The sequence below is a fragment of the Macaca fascicularis genome, chromosome 6 (assembly GCF_037993035.2).
Source record: "Macaca fascicularis isolate 582-1 chromosome 6, T2T-MFA8v1.1".
NCBI lineage: Eukaryota > Metazoa > Chordata > Mammalia > Primates > Cercopithecidae > Macaca > Macaca fascicularis.
Window position 1 is genome coordinate 83,478,432 of NC_088380.1, and position 14,017 is coordinate 83,492,448.

The 14,017-nt window shown below is 42.1% G+C and overlaps 1 protein-coding gene and 1 pseudogene across 4 annotated transcripts in view; one reads left to right on the forward strand and one right to left on the reverse strand.

The window, feature by feature from the left end:
• HOMER1 (homer scaffold protein 1) overlaps positions 1-10,927 on the reverse strand; it is a 165,434-nt gene extending 154,507 nt beyond the window's left edge. For all 4 annotated transcript variants that reach the window (XR_006698755.3, XM_065546403.1, XM_015451631.4 and 1 more), the window contains exon 1: positions 9,157-10,927. Coding sequence is in view for 3 of the 4 variants with exons in the window: in XM_065546403.1 (XP_065402475.1) it covers positions 9,157-9,161 (5 nt within the window). In the remaining variant the exon portion in view is untranslated. The remainder of the gene's footprint in view (positions 1-9,156) is intronic.
• Positions 2,809-8,183, forward strand: LOC102140407 (large ribosomal subunit protein eL29 pseudogene; annotated as a pseudogene).
• Positions 10,928-14,017: the final 3,090 nt, after the last annotated feature.

Below are 14,017 nucleotides of genomic sequence, written 5' to 3' on the forward strand. Positions count from 1 at the left end.
GGAGAGGTTGCAGTGAGCCAAGACCGCGCCACTGCACTCCAGCCTGGGTGACAGAGTGAGACTCTGTCGCAAAGAAAAAAAAAAAGAGGTCGGGTGCAGTGGCTCACGCCTGTAATCCCAGCATTTTGGGAGGTAGAGGCAGGCAGTTCACCCGAGGTCAGGAGTTCAAGACCAGCCTGGCCAACACAGTGAAACCCCATCTCTACTAAAAATACAAAAATTAGCCAGGCAGGATAGAGCAAAACTCTGCCTCCAAAAAAAAGAAAAAAGAAAATCATAAGAGAAAATGTATTTACTATCTATTAAGTGGAAGTGGATCATCATAAATATTCTTATCTTCCTCATCTTCACATTGAGTAGGCTGAGGAAGAGGAAGAGGAAGGGTTGGTCTTGCTGTCTAGGAGTAACAAGAGGTGGAAGAAACTCTGCATATAAGTGAACCCACACAGTTCAAACATGTGTTGTTCAAGGGCATCTGTACTAAAATGTTGCAAAATACAATTAAACAGCAATGTCATCATTAATGTCTATTTCCACTATACTAACATAGGCATAGCAATAAATATCAATTTAACAATAGTAAAATACTAAATGAAAGCAACAATGAAATACACAACTAAAATCTTACAGATTATCAGCTGGGTAAGGAAAACAGCAGCCTGCAAGATCTAGAATTTTTTTTTTTTTTTTTTTATCAACAGAATCTCAAGAAAGATGAGTTTAAGAGTGACTTGGGAGTAGTCCCATTGAGCTTAATGTATACAGATCCCTGGCAATACTGAGTAAACAAGAGTAGGAGGAATCCTCAATCTGTAAACATCTTGGGAGCTGGCAAAGTGATTAAGCAAAGCACACAAATTTTAATGTTAAAAGCCATGAGACAGTGATTCATAAGGGAGTAAGAAAGAAAACAGCTCTGTTTTTACAAAGGAGTAAGTAGAAGAAAAAAAAAAAAAGCACAGAAAGGTAAAGGGATAGGTTAAGTAACTTAAATATTATAATAGGTTCAAAATAATTGTCCCATATACATTTAGGAATGTACAGACTTATCTTCCAGGAAAACTGACTGACAGAAATTTCTAATATGAGTATTTTGAGGTCTTTGATAGTCATGTCCTAAAGATCATTATTAAGAGTCTAATGAGGGAAACTGGAAAGTAACTGGGCAGAAAATTCCCACTCACACAAAGAAAGTCTTGTTCAGAACAACCCTTATAAATACCTAAATAAAACAGAAGAAAGACAGTAACGACTTAAGATTGAGATATATGTAAATATAAAGGTAATTCAAAAATTTACCTAGAAAAACTTTCAGAAAAATAATTGGTATATCCAACTATTGGCCCAATTGCTAGAAATCAGGATTTTCTGTATATGAGCGCTAATTCCCACAAATCCTTTCAACTAATATTGCACATGTGTACTGCACTATGAACTTGTGGGTTAGGAAGCACAATGTATAACACCCAAAGAGATATGTATCAGAGTTATATCTCTCAGTAGACTTCTATTGAGATTCCCCAATTAGGCTGGGCGCAGTAGCTCATGCCCATAATCCCAGCACCTTGAAAGTCCGAGGTGGGTCAATCACTTGAGGTCAGGACCAACATGGTGAAATCCCACCTCTACCAAAAATACAAAAATTAGCCAGGTGTGGTGGCACACCTGTAGTCCCAACTACTAGGGAGGCTGAGGCAGGAGGAGTACCTGAGCCTGGGAGATGGAGGTTGCAGTGAGCTGAGATTGTGCCACTTCACATCATCTTGGGTGACACAGCAAGACTCTGTCTCAAAAAAGACTCCCCAACTAGACAATGACAAATTAGGAACAAACTATTCTATGGAGGGGCGGTGGAAATCAAGGACATTCGCCTCTACAGGCCTCTGGACTCTAAGGCATGTGACCACATGGATCCAGACATGCCAACAGACATGACAATAAACATGACTTTCAATGACCTTATAAAGTAATGAAATTGCTTTAGTATCTGTGTTCCCTAAGCACAGTTTTTTGTTTGTGTTTAATTTCTACGCAACTCTTGCTTGGTAATTTTACAAAAAGCCCTCAATTCTTACAACTTTTGTGCCTGCAGGACTTGGTTCCAACACTTCTCAAAAGATAACATTGAAACTCTTCTTGGTTTATGGAAGAACATTAAAATAAGATGTTCGTAAAGCCGAGCTAATTTTTTAAGCTAATATTAATACTAGGTGTTAAGAGATAAAGGTGATTTTTTTAAAAGGTAGAGAAAATGCAAAGGTAAGTGTACTATGAAGATAAAACATTGATTAGATTACTGGCTTGGGGGGGTTTTATAAACAATTTTATTTTCTGATACAAGACAGAAAACAATGACTTTTTGCCTTCCTTTAGTAGTCTACCTTGACAGAAAAAAACATAAATAAGGGTAAATAAAATTCAGTTCTTAACTAAGTCAAATGTTAGTTCTATATATAAAATTATTTTAGCTACACAAGATCCATACCGGCTTCACAATCCATTATTGGGCAGACAAAAACCTCACTGAAAGAAGAGTTAAAAAGATGACCCTATAAAATTAATTATATTATCCGAAATGTTTAGCAGACAAAAAAAAATTAAATTAATTCTAAATTGTACTTACCAGAGAACTGAATAATTTTTAAAAACTTTTAAAAACAAGATTTTTAAAAATGCAAGTAGAAGAAAAAGGCAAAACAAAAAAGATTATTTGTGTCAATAATTTCCCTCAAAAATACTGCTTAAAACAAGCTGCATTGATTCTCATCTTTTTTTTCTTTCTCAGACATTTCATGAAGAAGCACAGAAATGACCAATGTGTTACACTCAGGACAGATGGGAAAAGGGGTATCAAAAGGTATGAAATGTTAAAATTAAGAACATAAGTTCATCAATAAAGTTGACTCTTTTAACAGAGAGTCATCATGGATGTCCTAATTTTATAGACTACGGAGAGGTGTGCTATAAAAAGTAAGATTAAAATACATGATTTTGGCCAGGCGTGATGGCTCACAGCAAGGCAGATGTATCACTTGAGTCCAGGAGTTCAAGACCAGCCTGGGCAACCTGATGAAACCCCATGTCTACAAAAAGTACAAAAATTAGCCTGCCATGGTGGTGTGAGCCTATAGACCCAGCCACTCAGGAGGCTAAAGTAGGAGGACTGCTTGAGCCTGAGAGGTCAAGGCTGCAGTGAGCCATGATGGCACCACTGCACTCCAGCATGGGCCACAGCACTGTCTCAAATAAATAAATAATTAAATATATATCTACATGATTTTATTCACATACTGAAGACCATTGAATTATTAGTTTTTAAAAAGTTTTACCTACTCTTGGCTGGGTGCGGTGGCTCACACCTGTAATCCCAGCACTTTGGGAGGCTGAGGCAGGCAGATCACGAGGTCAGGAGTTTGAGACTACCCTGGTCAATATGGTGAAACCCCATCTCTACTAAAAAAAGGAAAAATTAGCCGGGCGTGGTGGCGCACACCAGTAGTCTCAACTACTTGGGAGGCTGAGGCAGGAGAAATGCTGGAACCCAGGAGGCAGAGGTTGCAGTGAGCCCAAATCATGCCACTGCACTCCAGCCTGGCGACAGAACGAGACTCTGTCTCCAACAAAACAAAACAAAACAAAAAAGTTTTACCTACTCTTGCAATACTCATTCAATAAGACAGATGTGAAAATTTTATCTGAATTCTTGTAGATGGGCTAAAATCTACATAAATATTCCTTATCACATGTAGATTCTTTTGAAATGAAAATATTTAACAGACCTGAAACTTTGCAATGCCTCAAAAGCACTCAACTTTTCAAAAACAAACAGAAATATTAGCCACAGGTCATAAGGCATTACAAATATGCAACACAAAAAAGCTGCACATTTCATTCCACTAGATATGTCCTGAGATATAAATCTACATAAAATGTTTTATAGTCATTTAAAAACTACATCAGAAAAAAATTATATCAGAAAACATTAAGCACTCACCACTCATTTTCCCTATTCTTCTGTCCAGTTAGTCATATTAATCCAAAATAACAATCCAGTAACTAAAAACAAATACTTCAACTAAACACTAAAGACTGAAAAAAAAAAAAAAAAAAATCACATGGCAGTAGAGAGGTCAGACCTTCTGGGATATAACCACCTTTTCTTCTGAGATGTTTCATCACTCAAAACTATAAACTATGGATAAAGACAGTTTCTTCTGTCAACCCCTTAACTCCCAAATTCACTATTTTAGGACCCACAGTTAGTGACTCTGCTAAGAACATACCATGCTCTTTGCTACATTATTACCTCTGCACATGAAATGTCCTAATTCTGAAGAAGCTGCATTCAGTCAACTACACATCTCTCAGTCACCATCTCTCCCCTCCCTACTTCGGAACTTTCCAGGGCCTGCCCAACTATCCACTTCCTCTACCCAGCCATAGTTCATTGTTCTGGCTTGGTGTTTCCACACAATGCAAGACACAAAACTGAATTTTAAATGATTTTTAAAACTGCTCTCTTATTCTGCTTCCCTGCTCATGTTCTTACTCTGCTTAAAACTCTTTAGTAATCTTCACACAGAAGAGAAGTGCTTTTCAAATTACCAGTTGCTACCACAGCGTCATTAAATAAATTGAGTGGGTCACCATCATCAGTCTATCTTAAAAATAAAATAGAATGGAACACAATAGAAACTACCAGAGTGCACCACACAAAGCAAGGGTATTATGTAGTGACATTTTATCATTTATATACAAGCATATTGGGTTGCAATGTAAAGATGCTTATCTTTCCAAAGGGTCATAGCCAAAAAACCTCTAAACACACTAGACTACAGGATAATCCAATCTTTCATTTGATCTACATGGCTCTCCAACCCAGCCCCTGCGTAATAAGGCTCTAGACCTATCTCTTGCTACACCAAAGGGAGCTGGCTCAAGCAAACAAGCTTGTCATGCCAAACTCATTTGCAGTTCCTCGTTTTAGTGGTGTCAATCACTGTTCCCTCTGCCTTGAATGCCCTCTAATTTTTCTAAGAGGCTCACTTGTACTCATCTTTCAGTATTTAACACCTATCACCTCCTCTACAAAGCCTTTTTATCCTTCCCTCAGCAGCTAATGCCCCAATACCCACTTTGTGTCTCCACAATGCCCTATATTATAGCTCCTACAAAATTTCATTGCACATTTTAATTTTAGGCTTGACTGTCTTCCCAACTTCTAAAGTATAAACTCACTAAGGGAAGGAGTACATTGTACTAGCCTTCCTATCGGCAGCACTGAGCTAAGTACGTGCACTATAACATAGGTTCGAAGTTGGTAAAATGAACAAATGAAGAATTAAGGACTTGCATCTAACTTGTCTGTTGTCAGAAATGATAGAGTGGTTATCTTTGCAATAAAACCCCTTCATAGTGCTGGAATCAAGATTTTCACATTTTTGCTACAACCCCTAGAGAGCAGAACCCTGCAGTTTGAGGCAGAAGGAGGTGTCAGCTTCCTGTCTTTCAGCAAAGAGACTCAGTTTGGGCTGCAATGTAGCAGCACTCATTTCCACGCTTCCAGAAGTTACCTGGGGAAAGAGGCCGAGGAAGGACTCCAGAAGTTCCCACAGGCAGGTGAGGTAAATCAGAAACAGCATTAACAGATTTCATTAGCAGGGAGAGCCCTATTTTATTTATAAGCAGCTCTTAATAAGAGAAGGGAGGGAAAGAATTCTTTACCATTGCTGATGGCACAAGGTTACCAATATGAGCTAAGTAAAAACAAAGGGTGTCGTGAAATAACTGGTTGAGGTTACTTGATTTCTGTTGCCTACTCTAATAGTTCTGAAATAGCTACTGATTCACTGCTGTCATTATGAGATACTATTTGGAGGTGGGGGTGGGGGGTGGGGGTCATACCTAACAGGGGCTTCTCACAGAGGTTTCAAAACTTTTCAGAGACTTCATTTTATATATGTGAATGCCTTAATTTTTAGGGGATCTGATACACCTATTTTACAAACCCATACTTTAGTTGCCTTCACTGCAATTAACAGTTCATGCAACATCCAAGATACTTTGACAGACTTTGCCAACTGTCAAGTTTCAGCTGTTCTTTTCCATTTCCACAAAGTTCATAAACTACTATTAGGGGAGCCATAATTTTTTTCTGCCCAATCACTGATTTTATTAAAAATAATTCCTTTGCTTAGACTGCCCCTAGACTTGCAATAATTATCTACAATTAAGACAAAGATAAATCCTTATCATAACCTAACATTAGTTTAAAAAAAAAAGTTGTAATATATGAAACACTTTACCCAGAGTATTAAATGTTAGATATCTATTACAGCAAGGTAATTAATGATTGCTAAGGTAAAGCTTTAAAGGCCATTTAAAGCCCTGTTTCCTTTTGTTTGAAATAGGCCCAGGCAGCTATGCGAATTCCACAAACATTTATTAGGCATAAATACGCATAAAGTGTAGAAACATCAGCAAATGCCTTTGCTTTGCTGTACGCTCTTCTACTTCCACCTACCCTTCCTCTCTCAACTCAGATAAAACAAGGCACTATCAATGAGAAAGGGTAATAGCCCCAAACACAGGCTTTCCAAAAAATAGCACCACAAAATGCTCGCTCCTTTTTCTCCTCAGTCCATATATAGGACTTTATTGACTAAAGGACAGATACATTCATTTATAAACAAATTAATTATGCTAAGTGTCTAAATACATGTTATGTGTGGGGCTTACTTTCCCATTTTAAACAGTAGCCCCTTCAGTATTAAATTCATCCTGTCTCTTCCGGTTCTAGGCACTTCAGGAGCCGTAGCTTAAGGTGCAAACATAACCAAGACCAACAACCACACCACACACAACCAGTCCTGAAAATGGCACAGAAATGGTATCAAGAAATCCCAATCACAAAGATACGAATCTCTTAAGGGGGTGGACCCCAAGTTCCTGAGGAACATGCGATTTGCCAAGAAACACAACAAGAAGGGCCTAAAAAAGATGCAGGCTAACAGTGCCAAGGCCATGAGTACATGTGCCAAGGTTATCAAGGCCCTCATAAAGCCCAAGGAGGTTAAGCCCAAGATCCCAAAGGGTGTCATCCGCAAGCTCAATCAACTTGACTACATTGCCCACCCCAAGCCTGGGAAGCATGCTCATGCCCGCACTGCCAAGGGGCTCAGGCTGTCCTGGCCAAAGGACAAGGACAAGGATAAAACCAAGGCCCAGGCTGCAGCTCCAGCTTCAGTTCCAGCTAAGGCTCCCAAAGGTGCCCAGGCCCCTACAAAGGCTTCAGATTAGATATCTGTCTGCCAACGTGAGGACAGGACTGGTGCAACCCCCAACCAGGCTGCCACCTGCATGGGGCTGGGGTCCTCCTGTGCTATTTGTACAAATGAACCTGAGGCAGGAAAAAAAAATTCAGCCTAAGCTTCCCTTGGTAAAATGACAGGCATTCATGCAGCTTAAAGGTTGTGGAAAACTGATTTTCTTCCATGATGCTACTACTCCACAGTCTAGACAAAATGCAGCCATCAACATGAAAAACTGCTGCTTGATTTTTTTTTCCTCCAACATGTTTTAAACAGAGCTGCAGATGCTCAAGGGAAGCCATATTTCTAAGGTTTTGAACAGTAGTATTTTTCAGTATTTTTCTCATGTAAAATTGGTGCAATTCATCCAGAACATTTTTCAAATGCCATTATTTTTCAGCGTTAAGTGCTTAAACTGCTTAGAGAGAAAAAGGTCTCCATCAGAAAGATCGACTTCCAGAAACCAACTAGTGATCATTAAAATGAGGAGAATAAAAAGAAAATAATTCATTTTTTACAGTTTGAAGAAATCTTTAAGTCATCTCTAATTCCTTCATTTTACAGATAAGAAATAGAGTCCACAGAGGTTAAGCAATTTGCCTCAGATCACTAAGCTACTAATAGCAGCGCTAGAAATAGAATGAGGCATTTTAATTACTCTTAGCAGTACCCCCAAATCATGCAAGTTATATATACTCTCATCACTTGTCATTCAAGTTTTTAAAACAATTATCACTTTGTCATTCATTTCTGAGGAAAGTCTCCTACAACACGTTCTAAATTTTCAAAGTTATGCATATTAAACTTCAAATTCTAACTCCAAAAAGAAGGTACTATTCAGGAACTTTCCTCAGAAAGTTTCAAGCGTGTGTACACCCCTAAACCATCACAATGAATTTCAGAGTCCATTCTTTCAAAACCTGTCCCTCAACTACACTTTAGATGTGTTTGTTCAACGACACACACACACACAAAGAGAGAAAATTCTGGATGTTCTTCCGCCAAAAACCAATGACAATCTGTCAATGAAATCAGATTACTCCATTAATATATTATGGGTTTCCAGCTTAAATTAGGAAGTGTCACTAGCATTTCATCAACCCACAGTGTGAAGAGTTAATAAAAGACTGGAAAATGCACTCTCGGTTGGTTCTGCGTCCGAAGGAAGGTGTAGATCTGATATTGTTAACACAAACTGAAGGGCTGAGCTTAAAAGCGAAAAACAAAAGGAGTGAACAAGTTCCTTAAACAAAAAGCCTTTTCGTACGGAATGCACCCGCACCGTGGTGACCGCATCAGTAAGACTGAATTTCAGATTTTCGTTTTAACGTCCCAGTAAATCAATTCTATACATTTTAGCTTTGGATATTCAAGGGCAAAAGAGAGGGCACCGTGAGGGCAACAATTTACTCTGGATCACTTTCAAGGACTGTTGTCTAACCACTCATTACAATCGTTCCTTTGTGCAACTGATTATCTAAAAGTACTGAGAGAGTGTAGTACTTCTCTTTGAAAGATAACCATCAGCAAAAGCTAAGACAATGTGATTCTGATGACAAACTGATGCAGCAGTCTGACCAGTAAAGTGTAGAATGCGTTGTCTTTGTAAATATTACTCACAAATCCATATTCAAGTTACAAACGATGTATGTGTTTACGACCTCTGGTACCGCTCTACAAAAAGCCAAAAATAACCTAAAAGGTTAGCATGCCTATTTCTTTAAAGTATGACCAGCTTAGCAAGGTGGCAAGTTTGTTTGAAAACACAAAACGCAATCACCACCACCGCTCAATAATACACATACATAAACAGATTCGAAGCTGTGTTAAGCACAAAAATCCTTACCCCATTTTGCCCAATGAAAACTTGCTCTGAAGTTTCAGCTCTTATGCTACGGAATAACTTCCAAAGGAATTTCTCCGTCTGCTATTTCGCAGTTGATTTTCCACCCCCACCCCTAGATCCTTGTCCGGAGGTATTTCAAGGATGCTGCCAATTCAATTAGTTCTCTTAGGTAAAATGATTTCTTTCTTGTAAATACCAAAACGTTCAAACAGAGGCGGCATTTGCTTATTCGAGTTAAAACGCTTTGCGGAGGAGACAGCGATCAATTCTATTCCACAAAACGAGTCTACAAGTAGGAAAATGCAGAATCCGGCTTCACCGAGTCCTATAAAAAAATGAGTTCGCTGGTCATTTCACTCATGTCCTCCTCGACACTCAGGGAAAGCCAGGTAACTCGGCCTTTTCAGAGCTAAGGCTGCGGGTTCAAATTTCTCCACCACACCAGGTCCCCGGGGGTGGAGCGAGCAACCAAACGCGACGTGCACGTGAATAAAAATCCCAAAAGCAGTAATGCCACGGCTTCCCTGCGCTCACATTAGGAAAAAAACTACATAGAAAAATCTCCTCGAAGTGCAAATCCGGCAGCTCCCAACCTGCACGGCACTCCACATTGGAATCTGTCTTTTTTAATGTTTCTTCTCCTAAGACTCGGAGCAGAGAAGAGGTGGGGAGGAGGAAGAGAAGGCTGGGCAGGATCGATTCATTCTCCCGAGGAGAATAAACGGAGCCATTTCCAGGCTGGCAGCAGGCTGGGGGCGCAGCGCACGCCGGGGAGCTGGAGAAGGGGGCCCGATCCCACCTCCCTCAGCCCCTTCCCGCCCCCCGCCGCCGAGCACAATGGAGCCCGGCTCGCGCCCGGCCCTTCATTCGCGGCTGCCCCCTCTTCCCTCCTCTCTTCAGAGCACAGCGGATCTGAGGCTCCCGTCGGCGGAGAATGAATGAATCACAGAGCCAAGCCCCACGCTTCCACTGGCGCCCTGCCCCCAGCTCCAGGGCGGGCGAAAGGGGCCGAAGGGTCGACGGGCGCCTGCCCGAGCCAAGGCGGGAGGCTAAGACCGCGTCGGGGCCAGGAGAGCTGGGCTCGAAGCCGAAGCGCAGCCGCCGCTCCAGCGCCCCCACCCCTGCTCCTCGTCTCTCACGCTCCGCGCCGCCGCCACGCGCCGCCTCACATTCCCCGGGCCCCGCCGCCGCCTCTTCACACTTCCATCAGCGCCCGCCTCCGCCGGCCTCCGGCTCCCGCCGGGCAGAGCAGCGCCAGCCCCGGCGGCCTGAAGCCCGCCGCTGCCTCCGCCTGCACCGGCCGGCTGGCAGAGCGGAGGGTGCTGCTTTCCCAGTCAGCGCCGCCGGCGTGAGGCGAGCGCGGAGGCAGTGGGCTGCGGGGGGCGGGAAGGGGGCGGAGAGAACGGGGGGGCGAGGGCGGTACCTCCCCCTGCTCGCGGGAGAGGGCGGGAGGCGGTGGCCGCCGCGGAGCCGCGGCTGGGGGCTGGTGCGCGGACGGGTCCCGGGAGCCCGACGGGCCCTGCGGGCAGTGGGCAGCGGGAGCAAGCAGCAGCCGCGAGGCGGCGGAGAGGATGGTGGTGCGGGGCCGAGCGGCCCTCGTGGGGAGCTGGGCCGGCGGCAGGCCCTCAGTCCGTCCGTCCTTGTTTTCCCCCCTCCCCTAGAGGCCGGCGGCTGGCGGGCCGTGCGCTCTGCTCCTCCGCTGGCTCTTGGCCCCGCTCCCGGCCGCCACAGCCTCCTCCGCGCCCCACACCAGGTGCTCGCGCTGTGTCTCCATCCTCCCCGCAGGAGGACCTTTAAGTAGCAACGTCAGCGCGCTCCTCTCCGCACACACGTCACCCGCTGCTCACGTCACCGGGGTGCGGGGGATGATGTCACGCGGCCGGAAGTACTGCTAAATTAGGGAAGGAGCAGGGGGAGGAGGACTCGGCGAGCTCCTGTGTGCCCACCTGCTCTCGCTTCTCCTTAAAGGCCAAAGCACAGGAGACAGCCCGAGAGGAGCTCGAACAAGGAAGCGGCGGGAGGAGATTTCCTTGCAACAAATGTGCCAAACCGGAGTGAATCATTCGTAGCAGAAGTGCAGAAGTGTCAAGCGGGTAATATCCTATCTCCCACTCCCACCGCTGTTGCAGCAGCACCCCCGGGCTTCTCCTGTCCTAACTAGCAGGGAAATGTGGGAGGGAGAGCCTGATCACACTACTGGTAGATGTACTTCCAACAAGAACTTCGGAAAAATTACCTCAATTTTCAGTTATTGAGTGCCATTCTGGACGTAGTGGACTTTTAAACTTTTTCTCTTATTGGTTACCTGAAACACGAAAGAATAAAGAGCAGAGCAATAAGCAAACGAAGTAATGTTATAAAGGATAGTAATTTTATTTGCAAAAGAGCAGTTTTGGCATAGGAAAATGAGTCAGTCTTAGTTCACTCAGATAATTATCGTCACATGCATAGCAAATGCCAGTGTGTCCTCTCGGTTTCTCTTCATCAAGAATATGAGTTCCGTGACACTTGCCTCCAGACAATAAAACAAGAAAGAGAAAAAAATATATGGGTTTCAGTCTGTGGAATTTAAATTAAAAATTAAAAATTGGAAAGACCACCAAATCCTTTTTCATTAGCACAAGCATATTTTTATCTTCTTTAGTTTTGACCACATAGTATATAATTACAATATCTCTTAAGTGTGTTGTTTTGCATTTTCTGTATGGCAAGGGTGAGTAGCTCTCTATAAGTGTGCTAGCTATGTATGTGTTTGTGTCTATAAAACGCCATATTAGGAATGCTTTTTACATTGTAAATTACTACAGCGTTCTTAAATTATTTTAAAATGAATAGGTAAAAACAAAATTTTAAGTTAGGTAAATTCATATAGTGAACTTTGGTTTTATTTTACTTAATCATGGCCAAGAAATAGAATTGATACGTATTGCCAAAGGTCAATACTGTTTCAAGTTAGTCTACAAATTTAGTGACCCTGTTTTCCAAACCAAAATCTAGACACACCATTTGACATTAGAAAAAAAATTTGAATCTGAAGTGACCTGGAAAATCCAGAACATAGGATTACCAGCCTATGAAGTGATTATTAGGAAAGTTATATGTCAATTTCAACGTAGTTTAAATAAAAGAAGGTAAAACTTGTTAGAATGTATACCACGTGTGACTTTTAGAAACTGTAATGTTAAACTACTCACATGGTTCCTATTTAAGGAACATTGGTTTTGCAACTTTCTGTATTTACATTTTCTTGCTCAAGTTAGGAGTCCAAGATTAACACCACCACCAACAACAAAAAAGACCAATTTGTAACTGTTTCAAATACTCTGGTCATCTTAACATTATACAATTATGATCATGCTTAAAGTTTGAAATATTAAAAGTCTTTTTTTGAGACGGAGTCTCGCTCTGTTGCCCAGGCTGGAGTGCAGTGGTGCTATCTCGGCTCACTGCAACCTCTGCCTCCCAGGTTCAAGCAAGTCTCGTGCCTCGGCTTCCCAAGTAGTTGGAATTTCAGGCGCCCGCTGCCATACCTGGCTAATTTTTGTATTTTTAATAGAGATGGTTTTTCGCCATGTCGGCCAGGCTGGTCTCAAACTCCTGGCCTCAGGTCATCCGCCCACCCCGGCCTCCCAGTGTGCTGGGATTATAGGCATGACCCACAGTGCTCACCCTAGTTTTCATTGTTGTTTTTGTTTTTGTTGTGTTTTGTTTTGTTTTTTGAGGCAGAGTCTCGCTGTGCTGTCCAGGTTGGGTGCAGTGGCACGATCTTGGCTCACTGCACTCTCTGCCTCCTGAGTTCAAGCGATTCTCCTGTCTCAGCCTCCTGAGTAGCTGGGACTACAGGCACTTGCCACCACACCCGGCTAATTTTTGTATTTTTGGTAGAGACGGGGTTTCACCATTTTGGCCAGGCTGGTCTCAAACTCCTGACCTCAAGTGATCCGCCTGCCTCGGCCTCCCAAAGTGCTGGGATTACAGGCGTGAGACACTGCGCCGGGTCGCCTCAGGGTTTTTTTTGTTTTCTGTTTTGTTTTTAAGGTTATAACAAAAGGTTAATGAAAGGCAAATCCCTGCTTGCCAATTTGTCTAATGTATATTATTATCATATTAATAGAAACGTACCAATTTGTATTTCAGACAAATGGAGCTTCTTATATCTAAAATGTTAAAACAATAAAACTGTCATTCTTCAAATAATGTCATCCCTTGACCCTTGCAAATTAAAATACAAATTATGTTCTTACACTACTAAAATTTCTTTACAATTTCCTACCTAACTAAATAACATATCTCTTTCCTGCTCTTTCCATGTTAATTAAACCTCTCACTTTACCATTTTCAAACACTATTCTACCCTTTCATCACAACTTCCTCTCATTCACAGTCTTTTTTCCCCTCATCTTTACCCAACTGTCAAAACAGCTTTTCAGTTGCCTTCCTGCCTTTAGAGTGCTGACCCTTTGTTAGTTTCTACTTTTCACAACCGCGTCGTCTTTTCTCAACTGCTCTTTTGTCAACTGAAAATTGAGAACAGCTTTTTTCTACATAAATCGAATGGTGCCCTGTGATATAATGACTCAAAGTTTATGTGATTGTTTAACTTCAGCCTCTTACTCTAGAAAATTTTACCTATGATTGATTAATTATAGGTATCAATTTCTTGCCAGCTTATATGGGATCAGGATCAGTAAGTACATATGTCCATGTAGTCAAAAGAATATGTAAACGTTTGAAACATTTTATGTAATATGGCATGTCTTCTCAGAAAAAATAGCCTTTTCTCCCTGCTTGAAACAATTCCAATACAGTTTTAAGAGGTATCAGAGAGGCATTCTATGGCTTTCCATCTATAAGTAAGTAT